The sequence below is a fragment of the Molothrus aeneus genome, chromosome 1 (assembly GCF_037042795.1).
Source record: "Molothrus aeneus isolate 106 chromosome 1, BPBGC_Maene_1.0, whole genome shotgun sequence".
In the NCBI taxonomy this organism is placed as follows: domain Eukaryota; kingdom Metazoa; phylum Chordata; class Aves; order Passeriformes; family Icteridae; genus Molothrus; species Molothrus aeneus.
This window is the reverse complement of record NC_089646.1, coordinates 30,840,254-30,863,453: the sequence shown is the minus strand read 5'-3', so window position 1 is coordinate 30,863,453 and position 23,200 is coordinate 30,840,254. Positions and strand designations below refer to the sequence as shown.

The 23,200-nt window shown below is 35.4% G+C and overlaps 1 protein-coding gene across 5 annotated transcripts in view; it reads right to left on the bottom strand.

Annotated features, from left to right (window-relative positions):
• HDAC9 (histone deacetylase 9) overlaps positions 1-23,200 on the bottom strand; it is a 457,531-nt gene that overhangs the window by 53,562 nt on the left and 380,769 nt on the right. For all 5 annotated transcript variants that reach the window (XM_066554161.1, XM_066554142.1, XM_066554170.1 and 2 more), the window contains one exon: positions 6,865-6,983. In XM_066554161.1, the coding sequence (XP_066410258.1) occupies positions 6,865-6,983 (119 nt within the window). The remainder of the gene's footprint in view (positions 1-6,864; positions 6,984-23,200) is intronic.

The following is a 23,200-nucleotide window of genomic DNA, read 5'->3' as shown; positions in this document are numbered from 1 at the left end:
CTGGATAATCATGCTATAACCTCAAGTACCAGAAAGGTAACCAAACTATGTAAAAAAAAAAAAAATCTCTGAACTCAAGAGAATTCAGAAAAGAAGGCAGCTGTGGCAACTGAAGTAATTTAACTGCTTATTGCTACCATAAATTATCCTATGCAATCTCTTCCTTTCTCTGCTGCCTCTGGCACACATTGGTCCTTCCATGATTTGATTCAGCTTCAGTCTCTTCACTTTTTTGACTTTGCTTTCTGATGGGCTGATGAATTAATATTCCATGTGTTTACAGAGAGATTGACAAGAAGCTGACCTGGTTCAAGGTAACAATGGACAAGTCAGAAGGGGAAGTGGTGTGCAACCACTCTTTTGTACAGCAAGGAGCTGCTCAGAGCAGCTATGCCAGCTATGAAACTGCAGTCAGAGGCAGTCAGTGCCAGACTTACCAAGATCACAGCTTCTCATAGCTGAGTCAAAAAGACGTTCTTACTTGTGAAGAGATTAGATATGGTGTTATAAAAGCCTGCAATGCTATTTTTAGAAAATCAAACTGTATTAAAAGAGCTACCAAGCTACTACTGTTCTCTTTAGTCACTTGGCAATTTGCAGAAGCTCTTTTTTCCTGCTTTTCTTTAATGTATACCTATTACATTAGCCCCAGTAGTCTCAGTTAGCACTCTTTATTGGAGTCAAAAGTCATAGAAGACTTTCAGACAATCACAAGAAAGTCAAGTTCCTACCCAAAGATATTCTACCCAAAAAACTCACAGCCAGTCCAAGGCTATTCAAGTCCAGTAGAGAGTAACAGTATTATCTGGGGACTCCTTTAGAAACTAAGTACTTCCAGGAAACAAACAAACAAACAAACCCCCAAAACAATGAACATATATAGCCTTTTAAGTACTTGAAATACTCAGAATAGTCACATAGAAAGTTTTAGAAATACTGAAGCTGGCACATGGGAAACTATCCCTGAAACATATCTGAAGTACCAGGCTTTGACCCTGAGGAGTTCTGCGTTTGAATTCAGTGATATGTAGTTCTAGCATTAGCCTTTGATCTGTTTCTAACCCACATGCTATGCACAAAACCCAGTGGGAAACTGAGAATTCCAAGATACAGTAGGACAGTTGTGAAGGCTCAAGAAAAAGATGAGTCATGGAACATAAACTCCTGCATGAAGCCTTTGGTGAAGCCTTCTGAGTGTGCTATGGCATACCTAATTGCAAGGATGCCAGCTATTTATAAGTCTCCTTTAAAGCCTTCCAGTGACAGCTGGTACACCATGCTAGATCATTTGTTTCAGCAATGTCATCTCTTCATTACAACTCTGCCCATTGCTTCTGAATTTGCTTATGCCAAGATGCTAGGTGTTTTATCTTTTTATAGCATTTCATGTTACATTCAGAGATCTTTTTATCAAAACTCATTACTCCCAGTGGGAATTGGAACTGAAATGTGAAGGCCAAAGCAACAGGAAATCAACAGGCCCCCAAGTTCAACCTGGTTGCTCTTGTGTCCTGCAAAGTATCAGTTCCAGCCATAAGAGATTCCTCACAGAAGAGCTGTTGGCAATGTGTAAGTCAGCATTCTTTCTTACACATTAATATCTACCACTTATGCTGACATATCTTTTGGAAATAACCAGGGCTCATGAGAAGGGAAACTGCTAGTAACTTCAGCACTTTTTTCATTGGTCCCACTTGAATGGAGTGTATTACAACATAATGCAGGTTTTGATAGGTTAAGGGAGTTATTGCAATTTTCTCAAATAAAAACATTAAAAGTTGCAAATCAGCTTAGATAGAATCAGTTATATTCTAGGCACTGGATCAACTTTTCATTACAAATTTGGCATAACAGAAGAAAAATATTCCAGCAGACAAAATATCATTTACTCTTTAAATGCCCACAGTGGATCCTTTCCTACTGCTAATTGCTGATTCTATTTTGCACTCTGGTGTCAAATAGCATCTTTGGAATAGGAGAGTAAAACAACAGGAAAACTCTAGTAAATCATCACAGCCCTTAACAAATGAAGTGCTTCAGGAAGTTAAGTACCTTGAAAAAGGTCTTAATTCTTGCTTGACACTTCTCTATTTACTTTATTCTTTTTATGGAATGGTCACAATTTAATGAGCAATTATGTAGAATATTTACTTGAACAGTAAAGTGATCTCAGTGGCTTTAGTGCAAGCATTATTCTAAGGACTGTTCTATAAAATAAAGTACTTCACCTCAGGATAATGTTACATGGACATCTTCAGCCAGCAGAGCTAAGTTTCTTACAAGATCTAACAACTTGCAAATTTATGATAGGATCTGACAGATCTTCTTCAGACTTATTCACTACACAAAATTCAAATTGTGTGATAATACTATATGTTTTAGCATAAAATGTAAAAATTAGCTGTAAAATAAAGCACAAAATGTATCAGTTCTATCTTCAGTAGTTCTATCTAAGGATCATCAGGATAATAGGGAAGAGTATATTCCTACTCTTTAAGCATATCCTTACTATTCTAAATATAAAGTTCCTTTATTCCCTTCTTCTACCATTATTTTTCTTATATTTTATTGTCAATACAACTTCTATTACTCCAGTAAAAAAGTGAATTTGATAAAAATATATTTTGATAATACATGTTATATGGTGCTGATATTTTGTGTTATCTTATTGAAAAAAAGATTCTAATAATAAAAAGAAACCATTGGACAAGTCAGGAACGGAGATGTTTTTCTCTCACCTGATTATATTTTACAATAAAATCAAAGGACTTTTACAGTCTCTGATCTAAACAAAGAGGTCCCAAACACTTCAATAGTTACTCTGCATAAATCTGTGTATGAGAGTTCCAGTTGCTACACCCACCTTCACCACTTAGCCAAGCAACAGGGACAGAGCCATGCGAGTACTGAAGATGGACACTGCAAAAGACATTCCTCTATTTCAGCTAATGAGGTTAAACCTGAGTCGTTACAGTAGGGGCACAGAAAGCAAAATCTAAGATAAATTGCCTGAATATTCCTGACAGAACATACCAGGTATTAGAGAAGCTCCTGAGCAAGAGTTGGCACCTTTAACTGGTGCAAGACCCTGGGCCAAGAGGACTACCAGGGCAGTTTAACATGATCTTTGCCTCACTTTCTTCTCTTCGCTTTTTGATTTTAAACTTGATGCTGTTCCCATAGCATAATGCCACAGGCAAGGCAGTGTCTGTGAGTAAAGATAATATTTTTAGCAGACAGAAATTTTTATTTGGAAAAACAAGGTCCTTTTCTGACACAAACCCTTTTGAGGGAGGAAGACCTTCTTCAGGGCAAAGCGATTGTGAATGCAAAAGCGTACCTGTTTCTAATTATGCTAGGTGGCCTTTCATCAGTGTTGTCAATAAAGCTTGCCTTTCCTTACTAAGATATTAGGAATGTAGCTTGTACCAAAGGACTGAGAACTTCCCAGCAGCAACAAGTTCTGCCATATGCCACCAGTCACATCAAATCTTTGAAGCCCTTTTTGTTCTTAAAATAATATAAAATCCATCACAAAGTTTATGCATATGGGTTGAGTATATATTTCAAGATGTGTATGTGTATGTAGGTGTATTATACAAGCACCTTTTGAAATCATAGCACTTCATTAAGAGAGAGGATTGGCACAAAGAGCTAACATAAAGAAAAATGTGCCTGTGAAATCCTCAAAGTTGTGGTCGAAACAAATGTTTTACTTAATATTCATTCTCAATTCTACATTGCATCAAACAAATCTGTTTCACAGACAGGTAAAATATTAGTCAAATATTGCTTAGTTTAGTGAAAACTAATCAACAGATAAAGAGGAATTGCAAAGACACTTTGTAAAAATAGGGAAAGTGATCTGAAAAGTGCAATAAGATAGGAAAGAGTCAAACTTCCTTTCCAATCTTTTTTTAAACCCGATCTCTTTTTTTTAATGGACCATTAGTGATTTCATTACTTAATACAACTAGAGATAAATTAGGAAGTGAGATATCACCAAGCTCTGCTATCATCACTGATCTCAGCTGGCCAGATTCCACTCTACAGCCTTCTAGAGGAGTTGTGATAAATTCTGTGATAAATTCACTGTGATAAATTCTGACATGCACAACAGACTCACAGATTTAAAATCAGCTGCAAATATATACATATATGATTATTTTGTTGCTGATATGTTTCTTTACTAATTAGAAATGGAAAGTCCTCAGTAAATAAGATTGTATGATAATATAGAAAAAAATTAAAATTCTGGGTTAAAGCAGATTACGGTTTGCATTTCTCAAACTGTGCAGATTCATTACCAGATCATTTTTGTTGAATGTAATTGTCTGCTACATGGTTACTCCAAGGCTGAAATTAGTTCAATCTACTATCTTCATCCAATGATTTTTACTTTATAACTTGGGACAATTGATTAGTTAATAAATTTTAATTTTTTCTCTTAGATTGTACTCTGATGGAAAGACATAAAAAAATTCATTACCAAGTATCTAGTGGCTTCTAAATGCTCTATAAGAGCAAGGTTAGTCGCTAAGAATCTATCTTCTCTCCTTTGATCTCAATCTCTCTCTAATTTGTAAAGCTTGTATTAAAACATAGAAATCAGAAAATTGAATGTATTAAGTGCACACAAAGTGGTAAAGATTTATAAAGTAAGAATATTTACAGGTTCAGCTTTACTTGTTAACGCACAATTTCTAATTATTACAAACCAATTATATTAAAACTTTGCACAAGTATCCATTTTAATGTTCAATATGAAAGTTTCTCTTTGGACTTTTTTTTTTAATAGAATGTTCATTTTCCTACATACCACATATAGTATGTTATGTTCTAAAATAGAATGGTGGAATGTGGAGAATTTTGTTTTGGGGAAATAATAAATTCCTTTGGCTCTGTAAAAAGGGCTTTATTCATCCCTCAGGTGCATGATCATTATCTGAGTCTATCTAGGCTTTTCTTTTAATTTAAACAAGAGCCACCTACACTGTTTTTTGGGGGGTTTTTGTCTGTAAGCAAAAAATCACCTTTTTTTGCTTACAGACACATATGCAGAAGTAGTGTGCAGCTTCTTATATTAGAAAATGTATTAAGGTTACTTAAAAAAAGTTATGAAAGATTACTTAAAAAAATATATGAAGAGTTAATTAATTCATGAATGAAAATTAACACTAATTTTAATGTCAGACAGCTTTTCTTTGCTGCAATTTCTAGTTAGATTGTTGGAGTTGCTATGCCAGAATACAGAATATTATATATGCCAAAGCATCTTGTATCCTTAAGGGACACATAGAATACCTTCTCAGCAGCTAAATACAGATAGTCATACAATGGTTCTCAACAAAATATCTAATTTAGTATCAGCTGAAAGTTCACCTCCTTGCCACACAAGATCATGGGATGGTGCCTCTGACCAGAAACCACTCATGGAAAAAAACAGTGAGTAAATTGCTCACCTCTTCCTGCAAAATGTTTTATTGAAAATCAAAATACACAGGGAAATTATACTCAAACATGTATACTGCCTGCTATGTTTCTTTCCTCTCCACTGCAACTCCTGCATTAGGCTGAAGAGCTCTGCTAAAACTCAACATGTCTAACTTGTAGCCAGAGGGATATTCCATTTCCAGCCCATTTGTGTATTAGCACCTGTGTAAGCATCTTTGGGTGGACCCCTGCACTGCTCTCTGCATTCTCCCTTGTCACAGCACACCCCTATGACCACTCACACTGTTCCTCCATCATTTTCATTGGTATTTAGGGAAGCCTGTTTAGCATGCAGTGAAAATTGTAATAAAAAATATGCATATCTACATCTACCCTGAACCTCCTGAGGTATACAACAGCTTTGGTCTATTGATCTGTAACAAAAGGCAGAGGTTAGAAGGACAAAATCCTCTGAACTGGAGTCCATTTCTGCAGTGTTTTAAACACCATTAAGTCTCATTGGCTTCTCCAGACTTTCCCAAGGCATTTGCCATTAGCAGCAGAGGTCCATATTTAATAGCTGTTGAAGTGATATTATAGACTGAATGTACTGAATAAAAGTAGATATACTGAAGAAAATTATTCACAGCATTGCATTAGGAAACCATTTTGTGTTGCCCCATGTAAAGCAATTGATATAAAGCAATATTACAATGCAAATTCTGTACAGAGAGTTACTACATCAGCCAGCCTTGCTTAACATCCCAGAATCAGTTTGGCCACAATGTCTGGTAAGATCTAGGGATTTTGGAGTGTTACAAATGAGATGTGTCAGGCAGACCTGTCTTTCAGAAAGTATTAAATCTCTGCCATAAGCACACATTTTGAAAGATTGAAATGGACATCCAAATATTGAGACCCAGCAGAGTAGTCTTTTAGAAAAATTTGGCCTTCATAAACACTGATGTAATTCAGAATTAATGCCACGGAGCTGAAAAGATTACAATAACAAAAGAGCAATATGAGATTGGATTTAGGCATCCAAAGTCTAAAATCTCCAATATATATTTAAAGAGAAGTAACTTACTCCAGCATTTGGAAATTGGGGCCTATTGAAAGCATGAAACATCTAAAATGTTATTTGAATGCCAGAAAAGTTTTACTTTAGAAAATCAAGACAAAAATGCCAAGAGGAACATAAGGGAGTGAGCCAGGAACTCTAATATGTTTGTTTCCACCTTGTCCATGATCTGGGCAAGCAGTGCAGCTCTCCAGGCATCCCTAGGTATTAACTGCTGGACAGTCCCTGCCCTCAGTGACACAGCTGTCATCTCACAAAACAGAAACACAGATGTGAACTGGACTTATATAATAAGGTTCCTAACTAGAAAAAATACAAACTCAGAAACATGTGCCAATGGCAATACCTACATTTAGCTGTGACTTTGTACCCGCCCAGCGGAGGGTCGTGGCCTTCTACAGCATCGAATCCTGCTGACACCAGGACAATTTCTGGATCAAACTCATTGGCAGCTGGCATGATCACAGTCCTGTAGAATACAAAGAACCCAATGTGATAAAATTAAAAGAACCTCCATGTTCATTATATAAATTCTCACAACCAGAAAAAAACACAACACAAGATATTTTATTTTCATTAAACGAATCTCCATGGTAGCTGTTCAAGTCCAAGGCTTCAATGATTTTCTTTCTATAATCACTCTTTTTTCTTTTGTATGACTGAGAAAAAAAGGCAGGTACATGTGAAAGCCTCTAATATTACTTACACATCTGTGTCTGTTTTATTCTGCTGCCTATAAAAAGCTGCCTCTTCCAGGGAAGTGACTAATGGTTTACAGAGAGCTCTCAAAGCCTGACTGGATACCCGGACTGCTCCAGTTAGTGTGAACTTGGTGTAAATTTGAACTATAAATTTCTTTTGGGAAAATGTTTGCTTTCCAAACTTTTTTTTTTTTACTCCTTAACATTTTTAAATGTTTGTCGAGGTGGGGGGTGACTCTAGCAAAGGAAAAACATGAAATTCCCTTAATCAAATCCAGACTATGTTGTCAAGCCTTTCCAAGGTCAAGCATAACAGGAATGTGACAACCACGAACTAGTGACAGCAACCCCTGCTGGTGTCAGGAAGACAATTCAGCCCTTTACAGTCACAAAGATTCCACTTTTTTAACCCCTTCCTTGACAAACCTGTGTGTGGATATTTTACCACTTTGATTTTGTCCTTCTCCAACCTCAAAGCCTGAAAGCTGGATTGAAGGAGAAGATAAGCCTCTTTGCTCTGCACTTGCAGATGTGTTCTTTCAGGCTGATTCCAAAGGCAAGGGGTGAGGATGCCTTCTGCACTGGTTTGACGAACACTGAGGCTGTAATGGCTGTGCTAAATCAAGGGGATACGGCTAACATTAAAAGGCAAATACATATATAAATGTTCTATCCCAGAAAAATTAACTCTAGAAAAATCTTCACATTCTGACCAGTGCACACCAATCCCAATTGGTCTACACTGGTCAGAATGTGAAGATTAATTTTGTGCATGTGTAATGCTATTTGTTTAAGTTCAATATTTATTGTTTATTTGATAAACCACTTAGTCCAAAGAAATCATATTTTTGTGGAAAGGTTTAGGTTTTCTGTGAGAAAAAAGAAAGACATAAATGATATCAACAATTCTCTAGGTTTTTCTTTAGTTTAGTTTTTGATCTACGCATTATAAACTTTATTTTGTTTTGTTTGCCTCAAAGGTAATTTTAATATTAGGAAAATGTTCATTTTACTTGTTAATCATAAAAAAAACCATAATTCAGATGAAGCAAAAAGTCTTTGTCAGGGCATGCAGCATTTCAATGAATACAGTTTTACATTAAAAAAAGGATAGAGGCCACTTAAAAATATTTTGGTGATTTTGCTGAAATTGCACCAAAAATATTTACAGGCAAAGTGATATAAGTTGTGAAATATTCCTTTTTATACAAGTCATTAGTAGGCCTGTGCTGAAATATGGATTCCAGTATTGAGCATTGGACTTCAAGAAGGATCTAGACCAACTGGAGAGATCAAAACCAAAGAAAAAACTTTTAAAAAAACATAACTTAAGTGGATAAATAATAATTATTTGATTTGCATAACATGGGAGAAAACATGATAAAAATGCACAAATACTAAGTGTGTTGCAAGAGGAAAGAAACAACCTGTTATGTACTCTGTGGACAGGACCTGAAGCAGCTGCAGCAGGAAACCTGTACTTCAGACACTGGAACAAGCTTTTAAATACTAAGAATAAATAATAATATAAATAAAATGTTTAAGAAAATTGGAGACTTTGCATCGCTTGGACTTTTTTATAACAGCTGAAACAAATATCCACCGAGGTTGCTACAGGTTTGATCTGACATGGCCTGGAGGCAAGCAGTCAATCCCTCCTCCTTTAGGCTTTTTTTCCTATTGTTCCACGATGTAGAACACTGACACACAAAGTACATATTATGAACACTTACATTAGACACTACAGTGTCTGAGTTTTTGCAGGCTAATCTCCACAAAGCTAGGGAACAATATCAGGAATAAAGGTCTCCTATGCAACCACGTCTTATCTTATGTACATACCTTCTGATACTCTCATAATAACAAATTCATTGTCTGAAGCAACACATACTTCCCAAACTTCCCCACGTCTGCAACACATGTGGCATGGATCCTGATCACTGATGAGGACTGTGGCTGATAGACAATCTTCATCTGTCCCCATAGCACCCTACATCTTATAGACTGAAAGAAGGAGGGATCTTATGAAGAACCCTCCCTATCTGCAGCCACTTGAGCTTTTGCCCTCCTCCTCTCCATTCATTTTTCCTCAAATTCAAGTCAGGCTCTGCTTTTTATTTCTTCATGTCAAACAAAGTGGCAGCACCACAGAGTACAGCACAGACTAAACTCAGCAGTCAGACAATGGAGTATGTTCAGTGCAGAGAAGCCCTGCAAGCTCAAGTTGCTGACCAGTAACAAGCCTCACCAGTCTAACACACAAAGAAATTTTTGAGAGTCTTATAATTTGGAAACATTGGGAAAATCTACCACACTTCTACCACATTTCAAGACCTTGCTCTTAAGCATAAAGATGTCAGCACATTTTTTAATAACAATGGGGCAAAACAATGCATTTGACCCTTAATCTCATTCATAGAAGCAGCAAAAATTGCTTAGACACAGTTTATTCAAGTTTTTTGTCAAATAAATATGTCTGACATTAAAACTGCCAGCCATACTGGGTAGTAATAGGAAAATTATTAAATACTGAAAGCAAGGTCTTTTGACACAAAGAACCAGGAATAGCTATTAACACCATCTTTAATAGTCTTAAACAGGAAATAGTAGCACATTCATAAATCTCTACAGAAATGATATATAGGAATCTCAGCTCTAGAAATGAGAAGGCTATAATGCTAATAACTGGAGGTGGAATTTAGAATTCAGTGTTCTGTTACTTCTTTCACTATTAGCTGAATTCACTTTATCAAAATAACAGCTAAGAAATTTTTTTCTGAAAGAAAGAATTTTTTCTTTTAAAAATGTACATAGTGTCTGTTACATTTCGCCAGAAAAGTAACGTCCTACTTTTGCTGTATTATTGTCTCACAAACTAAGACATAACTTTGCTACTGCTACTTTGCACACAATGTACCCAGAAGAGCTAACCTGTATGCCCTGTGTGGATTATTTCTTTTTCATCCTCCATAGTATTGAGGGAAGTGGAATTTCAGAGATCATCCATCTTATAATGTTCATAATTTAATACAGAAGAACCTCTAAGGACTTTTCATTTTGAAAATATCATGGAAAACTAAAAAACAAAAAATATAATCTCTTTACTGGGATAGCAAGCTTGACTCCTCTCTTAAACATCTCAGAGTGTCCCTGGTTCTTGTTACAGAAGTCAAGGCTACTATTTGGTCCTTCAAAAAGATGATGGCCACAAGTCTCACAATATAGACCTTTGGTTCCTAAATCTCTAATCCAGTCTTCTACATTAATCTACAGACACTTAGGTGGTTACTCTTTTGAATAAATTCTATGATATATCCACTCAGAAAAGAGCAACATAACATCTGGAAAACAGAGTTTTGGTTTGGAGTTTATGTAGGTAGGACATCTGTAATGTTTGTCTAGCCTTGGCAGTAACTCCTTTGTGGCAAGAAACACACACGAAAATTCTTTCACAAAAATGACAGATACTTTCTTATCTTATGAAGTTCTATTAGGAATGATATACACACACATTTTAAAATATAGTCTTCTTTTCACCAGGACATACATAAAACATTGTCACCTCTCAGGCTTTAGCACCTTCATATGAGCGAGTACCTGTCTTTAGGAAAATCACAGAATCATAGAACCATAGAATAGCTTGGGTTGGAAGGAACTTCTAAAGATCATCTAGCCCACCCCCTCCTGCCATGGGCAGGGGAAACAAATGTTTTGAGGTTGGTAGTTGTAAAGAAAGCAACATGAAAACAACATGAAGATCACTTCTCCCTTGTAAACAATCTTTTCCTACCTCAGGATGGTTGGACAGGGAGTGACAGTTCCTGATCCCCTTCACTATCTCTTGGGAGCAGAAAATCATTGGACTCTGTATCTTTTCTATCTCTTCTACATTCTGAAGGGCACAGCAAGGAGTAAAAAGGAGGAATCATCCACTGACTACCTCCACAGGAGCTCCTATTACCTTCTCAGCTGCCTAAGAAGAGAACCCTCTGAATCTGATCATAAGAGAAAATATGTTGGGGTGTATTTTTTTAAAGCAGGCAAATAGTATTGGTCATACACTAATATATATTCATGTTAACCTCCCCAGATTCCTCAGACCAGCCCTATGCTCAGAAGTTAGGCTGCAGCTGGCAGGATTTGTTACGGTGCAAAGGGTCAAAATTCTACTCACCAGAAATCTTTGCAAGGCTGCACCAGCAGCCTGCATTCAGACCCTGCTAGGAACACTGATTATCTTATGCCCAGCAGGAGTAAGAAATATGATTTGGCTTCTGGCCATGGGTCAGCAGACAGGTACAGACTGGGGACTGGCAGGCCATCACTTCCTTTTGAAGCCAGTCAGGCTCCAGAGCTTATCAGCAAACTGAAGTTAATGCTAGGATCCTTCTCTGACAAAACAAGCAGCTTTTGTCAGAAGAGAAATAGATTTTATTCTTCCACTATGACTCACACTCTCCTCCACTTCCTTCTCCAAAGAAAATAAAACACATAAAAGTGATATTTATTTTCTGTGATCTGAATTATATAGAAGCATAAATATTTGGTATACCATATTCACCTAATGATGACAGCAGAGTTACAGGGGCATCTTGCCTGGCTGACTGTTTCTTTTCTCATTCATTTTCATTAATAAACATGTCAAAACCTGAAAGCTTGAGCAGCTGCATCCCAGAAGTTATTTATCTAAACCTTGAAGTTAGAGTGAAACTGTTTCTTCCAGATCAACGCAATGCAGATTCTTCTTTCAGTCTGATGGTACTGGGAACAGAGCATGTATCTCGGAAGCTGAAAAGATTTCTTTTTGTCTGACTAAGGAGATTTCCCCAAAGAATTAATATGTTCCATTTGGGTATGCTGCTGTCTGCAGAGAAGCCAAGGGATGGCTTCCAGTTGGGTGTAGTTCTAGAGAAAACATCAGGCATGTGATCCTCCCCTCCCCACCAATCTGAACATCAGATGCAAGACATTAAAGCGATTCTACCAAGGGACTCTGTTTCTTTTATTCTTCTATTCTATTTTTGTACATTCAAAGCACATGGCTAGGATGCTACCAAACATTTGTTCTCCCAGAAGAGATTGCAGCGAAGTACCCAAAGCAGAAATGACTCTCTAAGCACCACAACACAGAGCTGGAAATCTCCAAAGAAAGCTAAACTTATGCAAATAGCTACATTTCTTTTGTCGTGTTGTTAATTTAAAAAGGAAATGAGCAGGAATACCAGCCCAGGACAATAATTTATGTAACAGAAAAATAATCCATGCTGTTCTAAAACTGCAGATTGGAATAGCTTAGTAACATAAGTTATTTGACTTTCCCTAAAATCCTCCAGTGTTTTTATTCAGTGATCTCAAAGTACTTTGAGAAGTACTCCTCTAAAGAGGCATTTCTTTACCCACTTCACAGATGAATCAGCTAAAACTAAAAGCTGGTAAATGCCTGGAATAAATTACCCAGTTGTCTCTTGAAAAACCTTGAGAGAAAATGCAGAAGACTCTAAAGTCTATAACTTCAACAAGTAGGGAAAAAACCCAATAAATGCACTATTATTTGTTCAGATATACCAGACTCGTATTTTGCAAGAATATAGATATATACAATGCACTAGTGCTACTATAGCTACTATAGCCACCAAATGGAGACCCAGTCTGTTATTTGAAAGAATGTAGGTCTGCCTAAAGTTTCTCAGTTTCACATCATGCAAATAAAATAGTGTACCAAACAATCACTATGTTGTTCTACCTTAAAATTACACAAGGTAAAGTAAGTTGTTAACTGTTCCCTGATAGAAACAGATCAGAGAGCATTTAAAGGTATATGGAAAAGTATATAAAAGTATATAAAAGTATATATAGGGGCATACCTATATGCCCATATAGGTATATGGAACTTACAGTATCTATTATTTTTATGTGTTGTTTGCACATGTTTTAATGTAACACAGTATCAAGTAATGTCTGTTCTCATAGAAAGCTACATAGAATTTCTGTACAACTCACACATAATACTTTTTTCTGCATCAATTGAGTTTATAATAGTGTCTCCAACTAAAATTTTGGTTTAATTTCATAACATTCCTTTGTGCCACTTGTGTTGTCAGCCCAAGTTCATCAAGGCCAAACCTGAGAACATTCCCTCAAAGCTCCTTGATAACTTTCATCTGACCATCAACTTTGTCCTGGATTTATCCTCCAAGGCATACCAAAATTCTGCCAACTTTTTCTGCATTAGTTTCTAAAGCATATATTTTAGAGAAGTTTTATCTTTTCAGCCCTTATTTTAATATGTTTTCTTTTATTCTTCTAGCTTTACTTTTTAAGTATTTTTAATAATTGTATTTCTTCCCTATTTCTTTTTTTAAGAACAGTCAATATTCCTGTCCTTACTTTTATTTTATAGTTACCTTACATGCTTTCTGGAGATAAAAAATATATATTTTTTTTTCTCCAAGGGGCAAAAGGTACCACATCAATACAAAGTCCTCAGTACTGCAAATCATGTTCATGTCACTGGGATTTGCATATGGTTTTGAATTTAATCACATGCTAAAATGTTTAAAAGGTCAAGGTCTTCCATGGATGTACACATTTAAAGATAATTTATAAACTTAGAAATTTTAAATGTTATAATTGCAGGAGTATCTGAGTGCCACTGAATGAAAAGTTTTAGAAGCACTGTTTGTTTTCTTTCTTGCTTGCTTTCTTGCTTTCTTGCATTTTTTATGGCTTTTAAAGACATTTTCAGAGCCTAAGGCTGTTATTTGTGGGTTCCTTTTTAAATGAATAATTATTTTGGCGTCCTTCATGTAACTTTCCTGAATTCTTGCAGCTGGAACTGCAAGACCTTATGCAGTCAAAAAGTATATGAAATATTGTTTAAAATATCTGCTCATCCATATATTTTTATTACTTAGAAAGGTGGTTTCAATGCAATTATAAAGACTCTTCCACATTTGATCTACAATATGCCTCAGTCAGAGTCTCTGAACTAGTATAAAGAGGACCAAAATAAGGAAAAGTTAACAGACAGAAAAAACTATAGAAGTATTACTTTGCGTTTTCCAGAATGCACTTAAAATTTAATAGCACAGTCAAGTAAAATTATCCAAATTCTTGAAACATAGGCAAAAGCATACATATATGTACTGTGCACACTCATGTCCATATCCAAAATGGAGTAAAATTCAAAGTCAAGTGGTAATAGGTAAAGGGATTGGCTAAAGATCATGGTAAGCAAGCTTGTTCAAAAATCATGGGCCTGAGCATGTCTCAAATGAGTATAGCTTTAAAGAAAAGGTTACATTAAAAGGCAAATTTGCAAGTATCAAAGGAAAGTTTACAAATATAAAACCTTCTATGGAAATATAGGCCAAGATAATACCAACAACAGCAGGACACAGAACACTTTCACCCTGAAAAACAGAGTTCAGAAAATCTGAATTTTCTATTAAATATTCCTGTCTTCTCAGACTCTTGCGGAAGCACTTACATGATGCAAAAAAAAAAATTGTTTTTTTTACCTTTTATTTACTTCTCAGATCTCAAATAAAACTAGTTGGTAACATGCCATTCTTGTGAACAATTTATTTACTAAATTCCAGTTGTTAGCTAAAGGACTGCTGTGTCTTCCAGGAGCTGTACAACTGAAGATGATATACGAGAGAGAGGAAGTAGAGGTTTAATTTGCAAGATAGAGTTTAAAGTAAAACACAAAATAACCAAAAATAGCATCTCCAACACTGAGAAAGCAAAATGCTATAAATATGGAATCCCACCATTTAAAGCCAATTAGTTCTCTATCAAAGTCATTCTAACTTGCATGGGAAATGGCACTGACACATGCATACACATTGCCAAATTTTACCACTAAATATTGTTTAGGACATCATTTAGCTTTCATGGTGTAACATGTTTCTACCAGAAAAACAGTTCAATGCTCATTACTCTGTTTTATGGAAGAAAAAGAAAGTAAATATTTAGAAGCTTTTCTGCCATAAATATAATAACCACATTTAGGGGTACTTCTTCTGTTTTAAAATTTGTATAATTGTTTAGAAAACATATTACATTCTTATCAAGGCTGAAAATACTACAGTATTTTCTGTAACAAAATAACTATCAGTTTTGCCTTTTTACTAAGTAATTTGTCTCAGCAGTATTTTATCATAAAAGACTTGGCCTAAAATGTTAACATAATAAACTAATAATACTACTAAAACAGTTCACTGCTGCCAGTAATCTTAATAAGATTGCTCATAAGAAAGGGCTGTAGTATCAGAAATACTTAAATACAGAGGTAAAAACTTGCCTCGATGTGTCACATTTACAGAATTCACAAAATAAATGACAGCATGACATAACCTCCAAGGAATTTCTTACATCTACAGATAAGCACATTATTTTGAGAATATTCTACATTTCAGTATATTTTAGGGTACTTGAAATTTTTAAAATTACTTAGCTGTCTAAGAATTGTACAAGAGAAAGGAAAGCCTAGCACCTATTTTTCTGACATTCCACAGGAACGGTAAAATTGGGGAAAAGAAGGAAATGGTGCTGTTTAGGATAAATCAAAAAACGAGGGCTCTAGAGTATGTTTGTCTCTAGGTCCAAAATCTATACTCCTTGTTGGGGGTATCGCATACGCTTCAATGCACTGCAGGAATGAAGAACATATGCTACCTAAAATTTACTTTTATTGATTATACAACAGCTTAGTTTGCATTGTCAACAATCTGCTTATGTCACCACAAATGATCATTACTTGACAAGTGTAAAGTAGTTTTCAGTTCTTGCAAAAGTGAGATGTGGAAGAAAGGGAGGAAAAGGAAGGTAAATCTGATTTATAATGCCCAGACAGAAGAATTGGAGTAGTTGTGTTTTTCATGAGAGCAATAGATTGAGTGGATAAAAAGACACAGAGATCCCTTGGAAAAACACTTTCACCAAGAAATTTTCCTAATTTCTGAAAAGTGCATTTTGCCCAGAAGGGGATTTTTTTTTCCTTTTAAATGAAAAGAAAAAACCTCATTTTCTAGAAATCAAATTATTTATCAAGGTCATAGCCATTTGGAAAAATCATAATTTTCCACATGCTGTATTCATCAACATGGTTGTGAATAGAAAGTACATGAAGTCTTAATTTTTTTCTCAGAGGTCTCTACATATTTTCTCTTAGAGATGCTTTCTTGTTCTGTCTTATATTTTCTTCCATATACTCATAACTACTTTTAATGGTATTTTCTCTCTGGTTTTCTGGTTTATCATTAAACAGGAAATTCACAATTTTCTGGATAGCAGCTGCCACTTTTGTCTGTATTGTCACTTTGCCTTTTAAGTAATATTATTCAGAAAACTGCTCATATGACTAGTATTTTTCTGATGTTCTGAAGGCAAGATGCAGACATATGTTATTTTCTCCTGTTTTTTGCTGAAGAAAAACATACACTGGTAGACAAGGAACAAATCGGCATTTTCTTACACCCAAACCAAATTAACCAACAAGAAGTTCCCTTGATATTAATTGATACTACAGGCAGGATATTGATGCTACAGGCAGCAACAGCAGTCACCATTTCTGTATAAGTAAACACAGGTATGTTTGTCTGCTTCATGCTTGACAGAACCCTGTCATTGGAGCTGTGGCCACTTTGGACCAATCCATTAGTCAAACTCATTTGGACCAACTCAATACATCTAGCATGTATTTAAACAGACCAGCTGGCCTTCTTTCTGATAGCCAAAAATACAGTTTCCATCATATAATAAGGCCTATTACAAAAGTAAAAACCTAGTACAAAAACTTCAAGTCTTCTCACTTTACCTAAATTGAATGCCACTTAATGGAACCCATTCTGATATAATTTTATTGAGGATTTAGAAGAAACATTGTCAGATAATGTAAGGCAACCCAGAAAAGCACATTTCAATCCCTGCCCTTTCCTCCTCCCTCTTCCCTCCCACTCTCCCAGAAATTCTCTGAGAGAAAGAGAGGAGATGTTTGTGGGACCAGGGGGAACACTCTCACTAATGCATTAATCCCAAGGTACCACATGGTGTTAGAAACTACAGCTTTTTCTGGTGCAGTTTCAGCTACTGTTTGGTTAGAAATGTGATCTGGTGTTGGCTCTGTGTAGCTTGGAGGAATCCTGTCTCTTTTAAATGACTCTATCCCTGGTCTTCTTTTACACTCATTTTACTCAACAAAATAGAGGAAATCTGATAGACTTCTATGACAGAGAAAATTGGATGTCAGCACTTAGAGATCAACTGAATTGAACGTGACTGGAAGGACTCAATACACAAATAAAAGTACCAGACTTGTTCAGGGAGAATCATCAGGTAGGCTGTTTTAAAATGAGAAACACTCTCCTGCAAAAGGGATACATTTATAACTTAAAGACTGAAGCCAAAGAAAGGGTTGGAGAGAACTAAGGCTTAGGGAAATATGAAACCAAATATGACATGTTGAGAACAGGAATTTTTTTCTGGTTTCAATAGTATGAAAAAAAAGTTTTATACATAAAATTCAAAGGGAAGCATTTTCATCTAGAAAGAACTTTATATATTAAGGAATCAATGTCACAAATAAGAATTTTAATAAAATACAAAAATAGTAAAAGAATCTGCATTAAAAAAAATCTGAAACAAAACCTAAGATGATCAGAAGATACTGTATCAGCTCAAGTAATAATAGTACAAAAGGATATATATTCCATTCATGGGCACAATGAGGAAAAAAGGATATGGAAAAAAAGAAACAATAAAATCTCTAAAAAAGAACTGCACACAACACCACAGAGTTCAGGAATAACATGATTCCTGCATAAATGTTTCACTGTTTCTTTAGTTAGGGTTTTTTTGCTGTTTTTTGTTTTGTTTTGTTTTGTTTTGTTTTGTTTTGTTTTGTTGGGGTTTTTTTGCAAGGAAGGAATAGTGAACAGCAAAGTGCTTAGAATCTCAGACTGAAAAACAAAATATGAAATTGCAGGTATACTGCAACGTGATTTAATATTTTCCTTAGGCTTCCATTGACTTTATGGAACCAACATTTCTCCTAGCAGACTTTATTTGACATCTGCAAAAGAATTGCAGAGTCTTGTGGTCCTAGATCCATCATAACACTTTTAGTGGTGTATACAGAAGAAACCTTTTATCTGTGCCAGGCATTTTACAGCAGAAAGGCAATCCCACTCAACCCAAGAGAGTCATATTGACACACTGCTATTCCATTTGCCAATACACTCGCACCAACTCTTCATGTTGTCAGGACCTCTGAAGAAGGACTGAGAAAAAAATCAAGGTGAAGTTTGGGATTTAACTGAAAAGCATCTAAAAATTACATTTTGACATTTCTGAATTTGCCTTTCCCCCAGTGAACTTATGTCCCTGTACTTCTCTTGAAAAACTGAAGTGCTCACACCTCCTTAAATAATTTTTGGATCCTCTTTGGAGTGATAAATTGGATAGTCTCCTCAACAGCATGAAACAAAAACTACTTTTTCTACCATATGCTACAGCAATAAAAAAGAAAGCTGTTTCTCATTATTGGCTGGTCCATCCTCATATAGTCAGTTGTCTTGGAAACTGAGATTGATTCTTACTTCAAGAAAATGTAAGAATGAACTGAATCACATAGTTCCTTCTTTCAATGTCTATCTCAATTTACAGTGTTGGAACTAGCAACAAAAACATCCCTAAGCATGATTTCCAGTTCTAGATTTATTTTTGTTGCACTTCTCTCTCAGAGTGAAAATCAAAACAGTGTAATAACTTAGACTGGAAACTTCAATAAAATAATTGTGAAGTTTCAGAAAACATTGAAATAAATGCAAGTAAAATGTACATTCAAATCGACCTCACTTAAAAATAAAATAAGATCGTTCTTCCAGGTTTGATATCTAGATGACACTATATATAGGTATCATGTAATTCAAATTCTTCACTCTGTCCAGAAACTGGACCTCTTACTGAGGTCAACATATATTTAATAAAACATTAATTTTCCAAGTATTTTAGAAACCCTGTCAGGACTTCATAATCATTTCTCTCATAGGGATCTGACTTTAGCCAGCTTTAGTGAATTTACTGCAATTAAGTTACCACTACTTTAGGAAATACTTTTGTCATTTCTATACTTGAAATTGTCAACAGAATTGTAAACTGTTTAAGGGACTAGTTCAGAGCAGCACTTTTCATGCTGCTACCTTTGGATTACCAACAGTCTCCAAAACACTGAACAATAACTTTTGGCAGTGAGTTCTTCAATTTCAGTTGCCAATCTAGATTTAAATATTTGGAATTTTACACCAGCTGAGAAATTTGGCATACTATTCTCATCCACTCCTCATTAAAATAACCTTTCCAACACGAAATTGCCAAACATGTCAAAAGGAGATGTGCAATTACAGTGAATAGGAGGAAGTTTTTATCATTGCTAATACATGGGAGGTGATCCAGTGGATTTTTAAGTTGTGACCCCCTCAAGAAAGGTTAGAAGATTCTTGGCACCTAAGCGAAAATAATTTGTCAGCCTTTCAGCATGAACAGCTAAGGAAAAAATTACTTATTAAAATATGTACTTTTTGTACTGTGTTGCTGTAAGATAGTTCAGTCTTTGGAAGAAAAAACAGAATCCTAAATTAGTATCATGTCAAGCAAATGTACAGAATGGCTGTTTATATAATCACTCAAGCTGCATTTCTTTTCAACATTTTTTGACTGTCTTGAATTCATAAGATCAATCAAATAATATCTAAAGTCTAATTTTTGTTTTCTCACTTATTGAATACTTCAGGTATTTTTCCTATTTTTTTAATCCAGCTCTGCACATCTCATGGATACTATTAGTCAAGTACTTTTTCAATGAGTCCCCTCTAACATCAAATAAATAATTTGTATTTTTTATATTATTTACCCAAGTTAGATTCAAAAAGATACAAAAGTGGCAAAAATATAATTTTAAATTTCATGTCATAGCTGTTAAATTGTTAACAATGTCTTTATTTTATTTTATATCTTGAAATCTAAAAAATCTGAGCTTTTAATTGGAAATTTTTAAAATTAATTCCAACCTCAAACATCAGTTGGTGCTCTGACACTGGGAATACTGGCAACCTGCCAGTCCAAGTGAAAACCCAGTCAGGAAGGAAATAGTTATCTTTGAAGAGACTTGTTTGTGGAATGAGAACTGGTAAATCTTACTTGTTACAATAAAAAGTAAGCCAGCTTTCCCATCACCTCGTTGAAGTGCTTTTTCCACCAAGAAAAGCAAAGATAGAGATGAGAAGTATCAAAGATAAAAGAATGCTTAAAAATAAGCTCATCCTGCTGATACATTCATCTCCCTCTGGCCGTACTCCATTCTCTTTAAATTCCATTGAATCACCAAAGAACCCTAGTCAGATCATGAAAAAAAAAAAGCTGTGACTAAACCAACAAATTCAAATTAGAAGTACTCTAGCTTGTAATCGAACATCTCCTTTTAGCAGGATTGCTACCTATTGATTAATACAGGTCAAGAATGTTTAAAAAAGCTACTGCAATTCTAGAATATTAAGCATTTCTGTAATTCATGCAGATATTGTACAGCTAAAAAGCATTTAGAATTGAAAACCACTGTTACTTCAACAGCTACAGAGTACACCTGCAACTTCCAATTTGGCTCTGTTTCTAATTGCAAATAAATCAAAATCCTGATAAGAAATTTCTTCAGACTTCTGCTCCCTTGAAAAGCTCCTACATTCTCTTTCCATAAGTTAAAAAATTAAATTAGATTTTTTTTTAAATTCATAATCCTAAATAATTGTAAATAATGACTTACTATTGAGGGAATGAAGATTATTAGATCATTTGAATTTGTGGAAAAAAATAGTGTTCCAGCTTTGGCTTTTGTTTAACTTGTTTTACATGCATTATTGTTATCAATTCATGTTATATATGCATACTTAGTATAGATTAAATTGTAGACTCTTTCCAGCTTTAAAAGGAAATATATATTGGCAAAGAATAGACCTCAAGGAATTTGAAGTTTAGTTCAAATAAACATGTAAATTTTTAAATGTTTATTTCAATCTAGTGTATGCAATGTCACCAATACTATCAGAATATCCTGTTATAGAATCTCTGTTTCTAATGCCAGAATGGCAAGATTCACAAAGTTCTGCCTTAACATATTTAAAACCATGTTAAAATTTGTTTTTTTCTTTTTATTCCAGAGTTGGACTGAGGCTATAAGTTTCTTTCAGTGTTTCATCCAGAGGAGTTCCACCAAGTCTCGTGTAAATCATTGTAGTCTTGTCTCTCTCACTTCATTGGCTTTTTGGATTCCATCTGTTTTCTCTCACCTTTTCTTCTACTCTGCTTCATCTACATTCTCTTTCTACTCTGGTTTCTCTCATCTGCTTGCTCATTACTGTTAGTCCAGCCCTCTATTATCCCCTTTACTTCCCAGTTATCTCAAAGAGGAGAGAATGTATGAGACCCAAGAGATTCATTCTGAGAGATGATGACCACTTTAACTTCTTTTTTTGATCTGCAAGCTTTAATTGCTTTCCTTTTAACGTAGTTTTAAGACTGTCCTGGATGTCTTCACTGACCTAAGCATGTTACTCCTCTGAATGTTGTCAAAGGTACATTGTGATATTATTCCTGGAAGCATAAATTTCTACAGCACCTATTTGTGCTTTTCACAGAAAACTGTAACTCCCTAGTGTTAGCACAATGTTACCTACTTTACTAATGTCTGAAGAGAAACTCCAAATATTTTATTTTTGCATCTTAATTCATCTGTTGAAGAATACTCATGAAAAAAACTTAGACACGCATTTAAAACCTCGTAGAATCATGAGTCAAATATATACATTATTCCATCACTGAAAATGGCTTAACATGGAGGCTTAATACCCTACAGCTGTCTTTCTGACAACATGAATGACACAACTCCCCGTTCGAAACAGAAATCTAGCCACTGCTGATCAGAGAAAATCATTAATCCTTAAACTGAATTCAGTCAGAAACTTCCAGCTTGAAGCTATTTGTTTTCCTTATTAATAAAGAAAAACTCCTCACAAATGTCCATAACAGTACGGCAAGTTACTGATCTTCCAGAAGTGAACTTATGGTCTCACTTCCTTGGCCTTCCTAATTTCTCCCATTTGTCTATTTTACCTTGCCATCTCTGTGGTCCATCTGAAGATGCAATGCCAAAGGTACTTAGGCAAGACCATCACCTCAGCATCAGGTCCATCATTTAAAGGGTGCATTCAGCATAATTCACATAATTACTCATACGTTTCTATGTCTCAGACTTGGGAACAGTGGCTGGACACTTAACTGAACTACCAACCCCAGTGAAGTCCCCTATGCTATGTCCTTTTCCCTTGGGACAGTTTCCACTTACAGTAAAAGTAATGTCTTCCAGTTAAACATTCCTGAAGCAGGAAAATCCCATTTATCTTACCACCTCTGCCCTTGTGCCAGCAGAGAACTGCATCAGTCAAAGCTTTCATTCCTCAAACTCTGCTTTTCTTCTCACACCATCCAAGGAACTGTTTTCAAGCACCCCCACCTTCCCCAAGCAGAGACAAACAGTAAAACGTTCTTGCTCATCCCAGTGTGAGTGGAAAAGAAAACTCCCCACAAACTCCCTCAGCGCCCTGCTGTGGAGGAAATTTCTGGAAAATCCAGAGACTTCTACAACTTCACAGAGGTTAGAAATGAGGTTTAGAGACTAGTTTGCATGTTGCCTAAGTACACTGTCTCTATCTCTTTCCTATGATTGTGAAAGGTTTGAATCAGAGACTGGAGAAAGGAGGGTACCTCTGACAGATGTTAGCTGATTTTAATTTTAACAAATATAAGTAGCAGTGTTACACTATGTCATTTCACGCTCTATAACATATCAAACTCGTTTTTGAGTTTGATATGTTGTAAAACTGAGATGCTTAATGTGGACCTCTGTCATGGTAAGAGCTGCTAGTGAAAG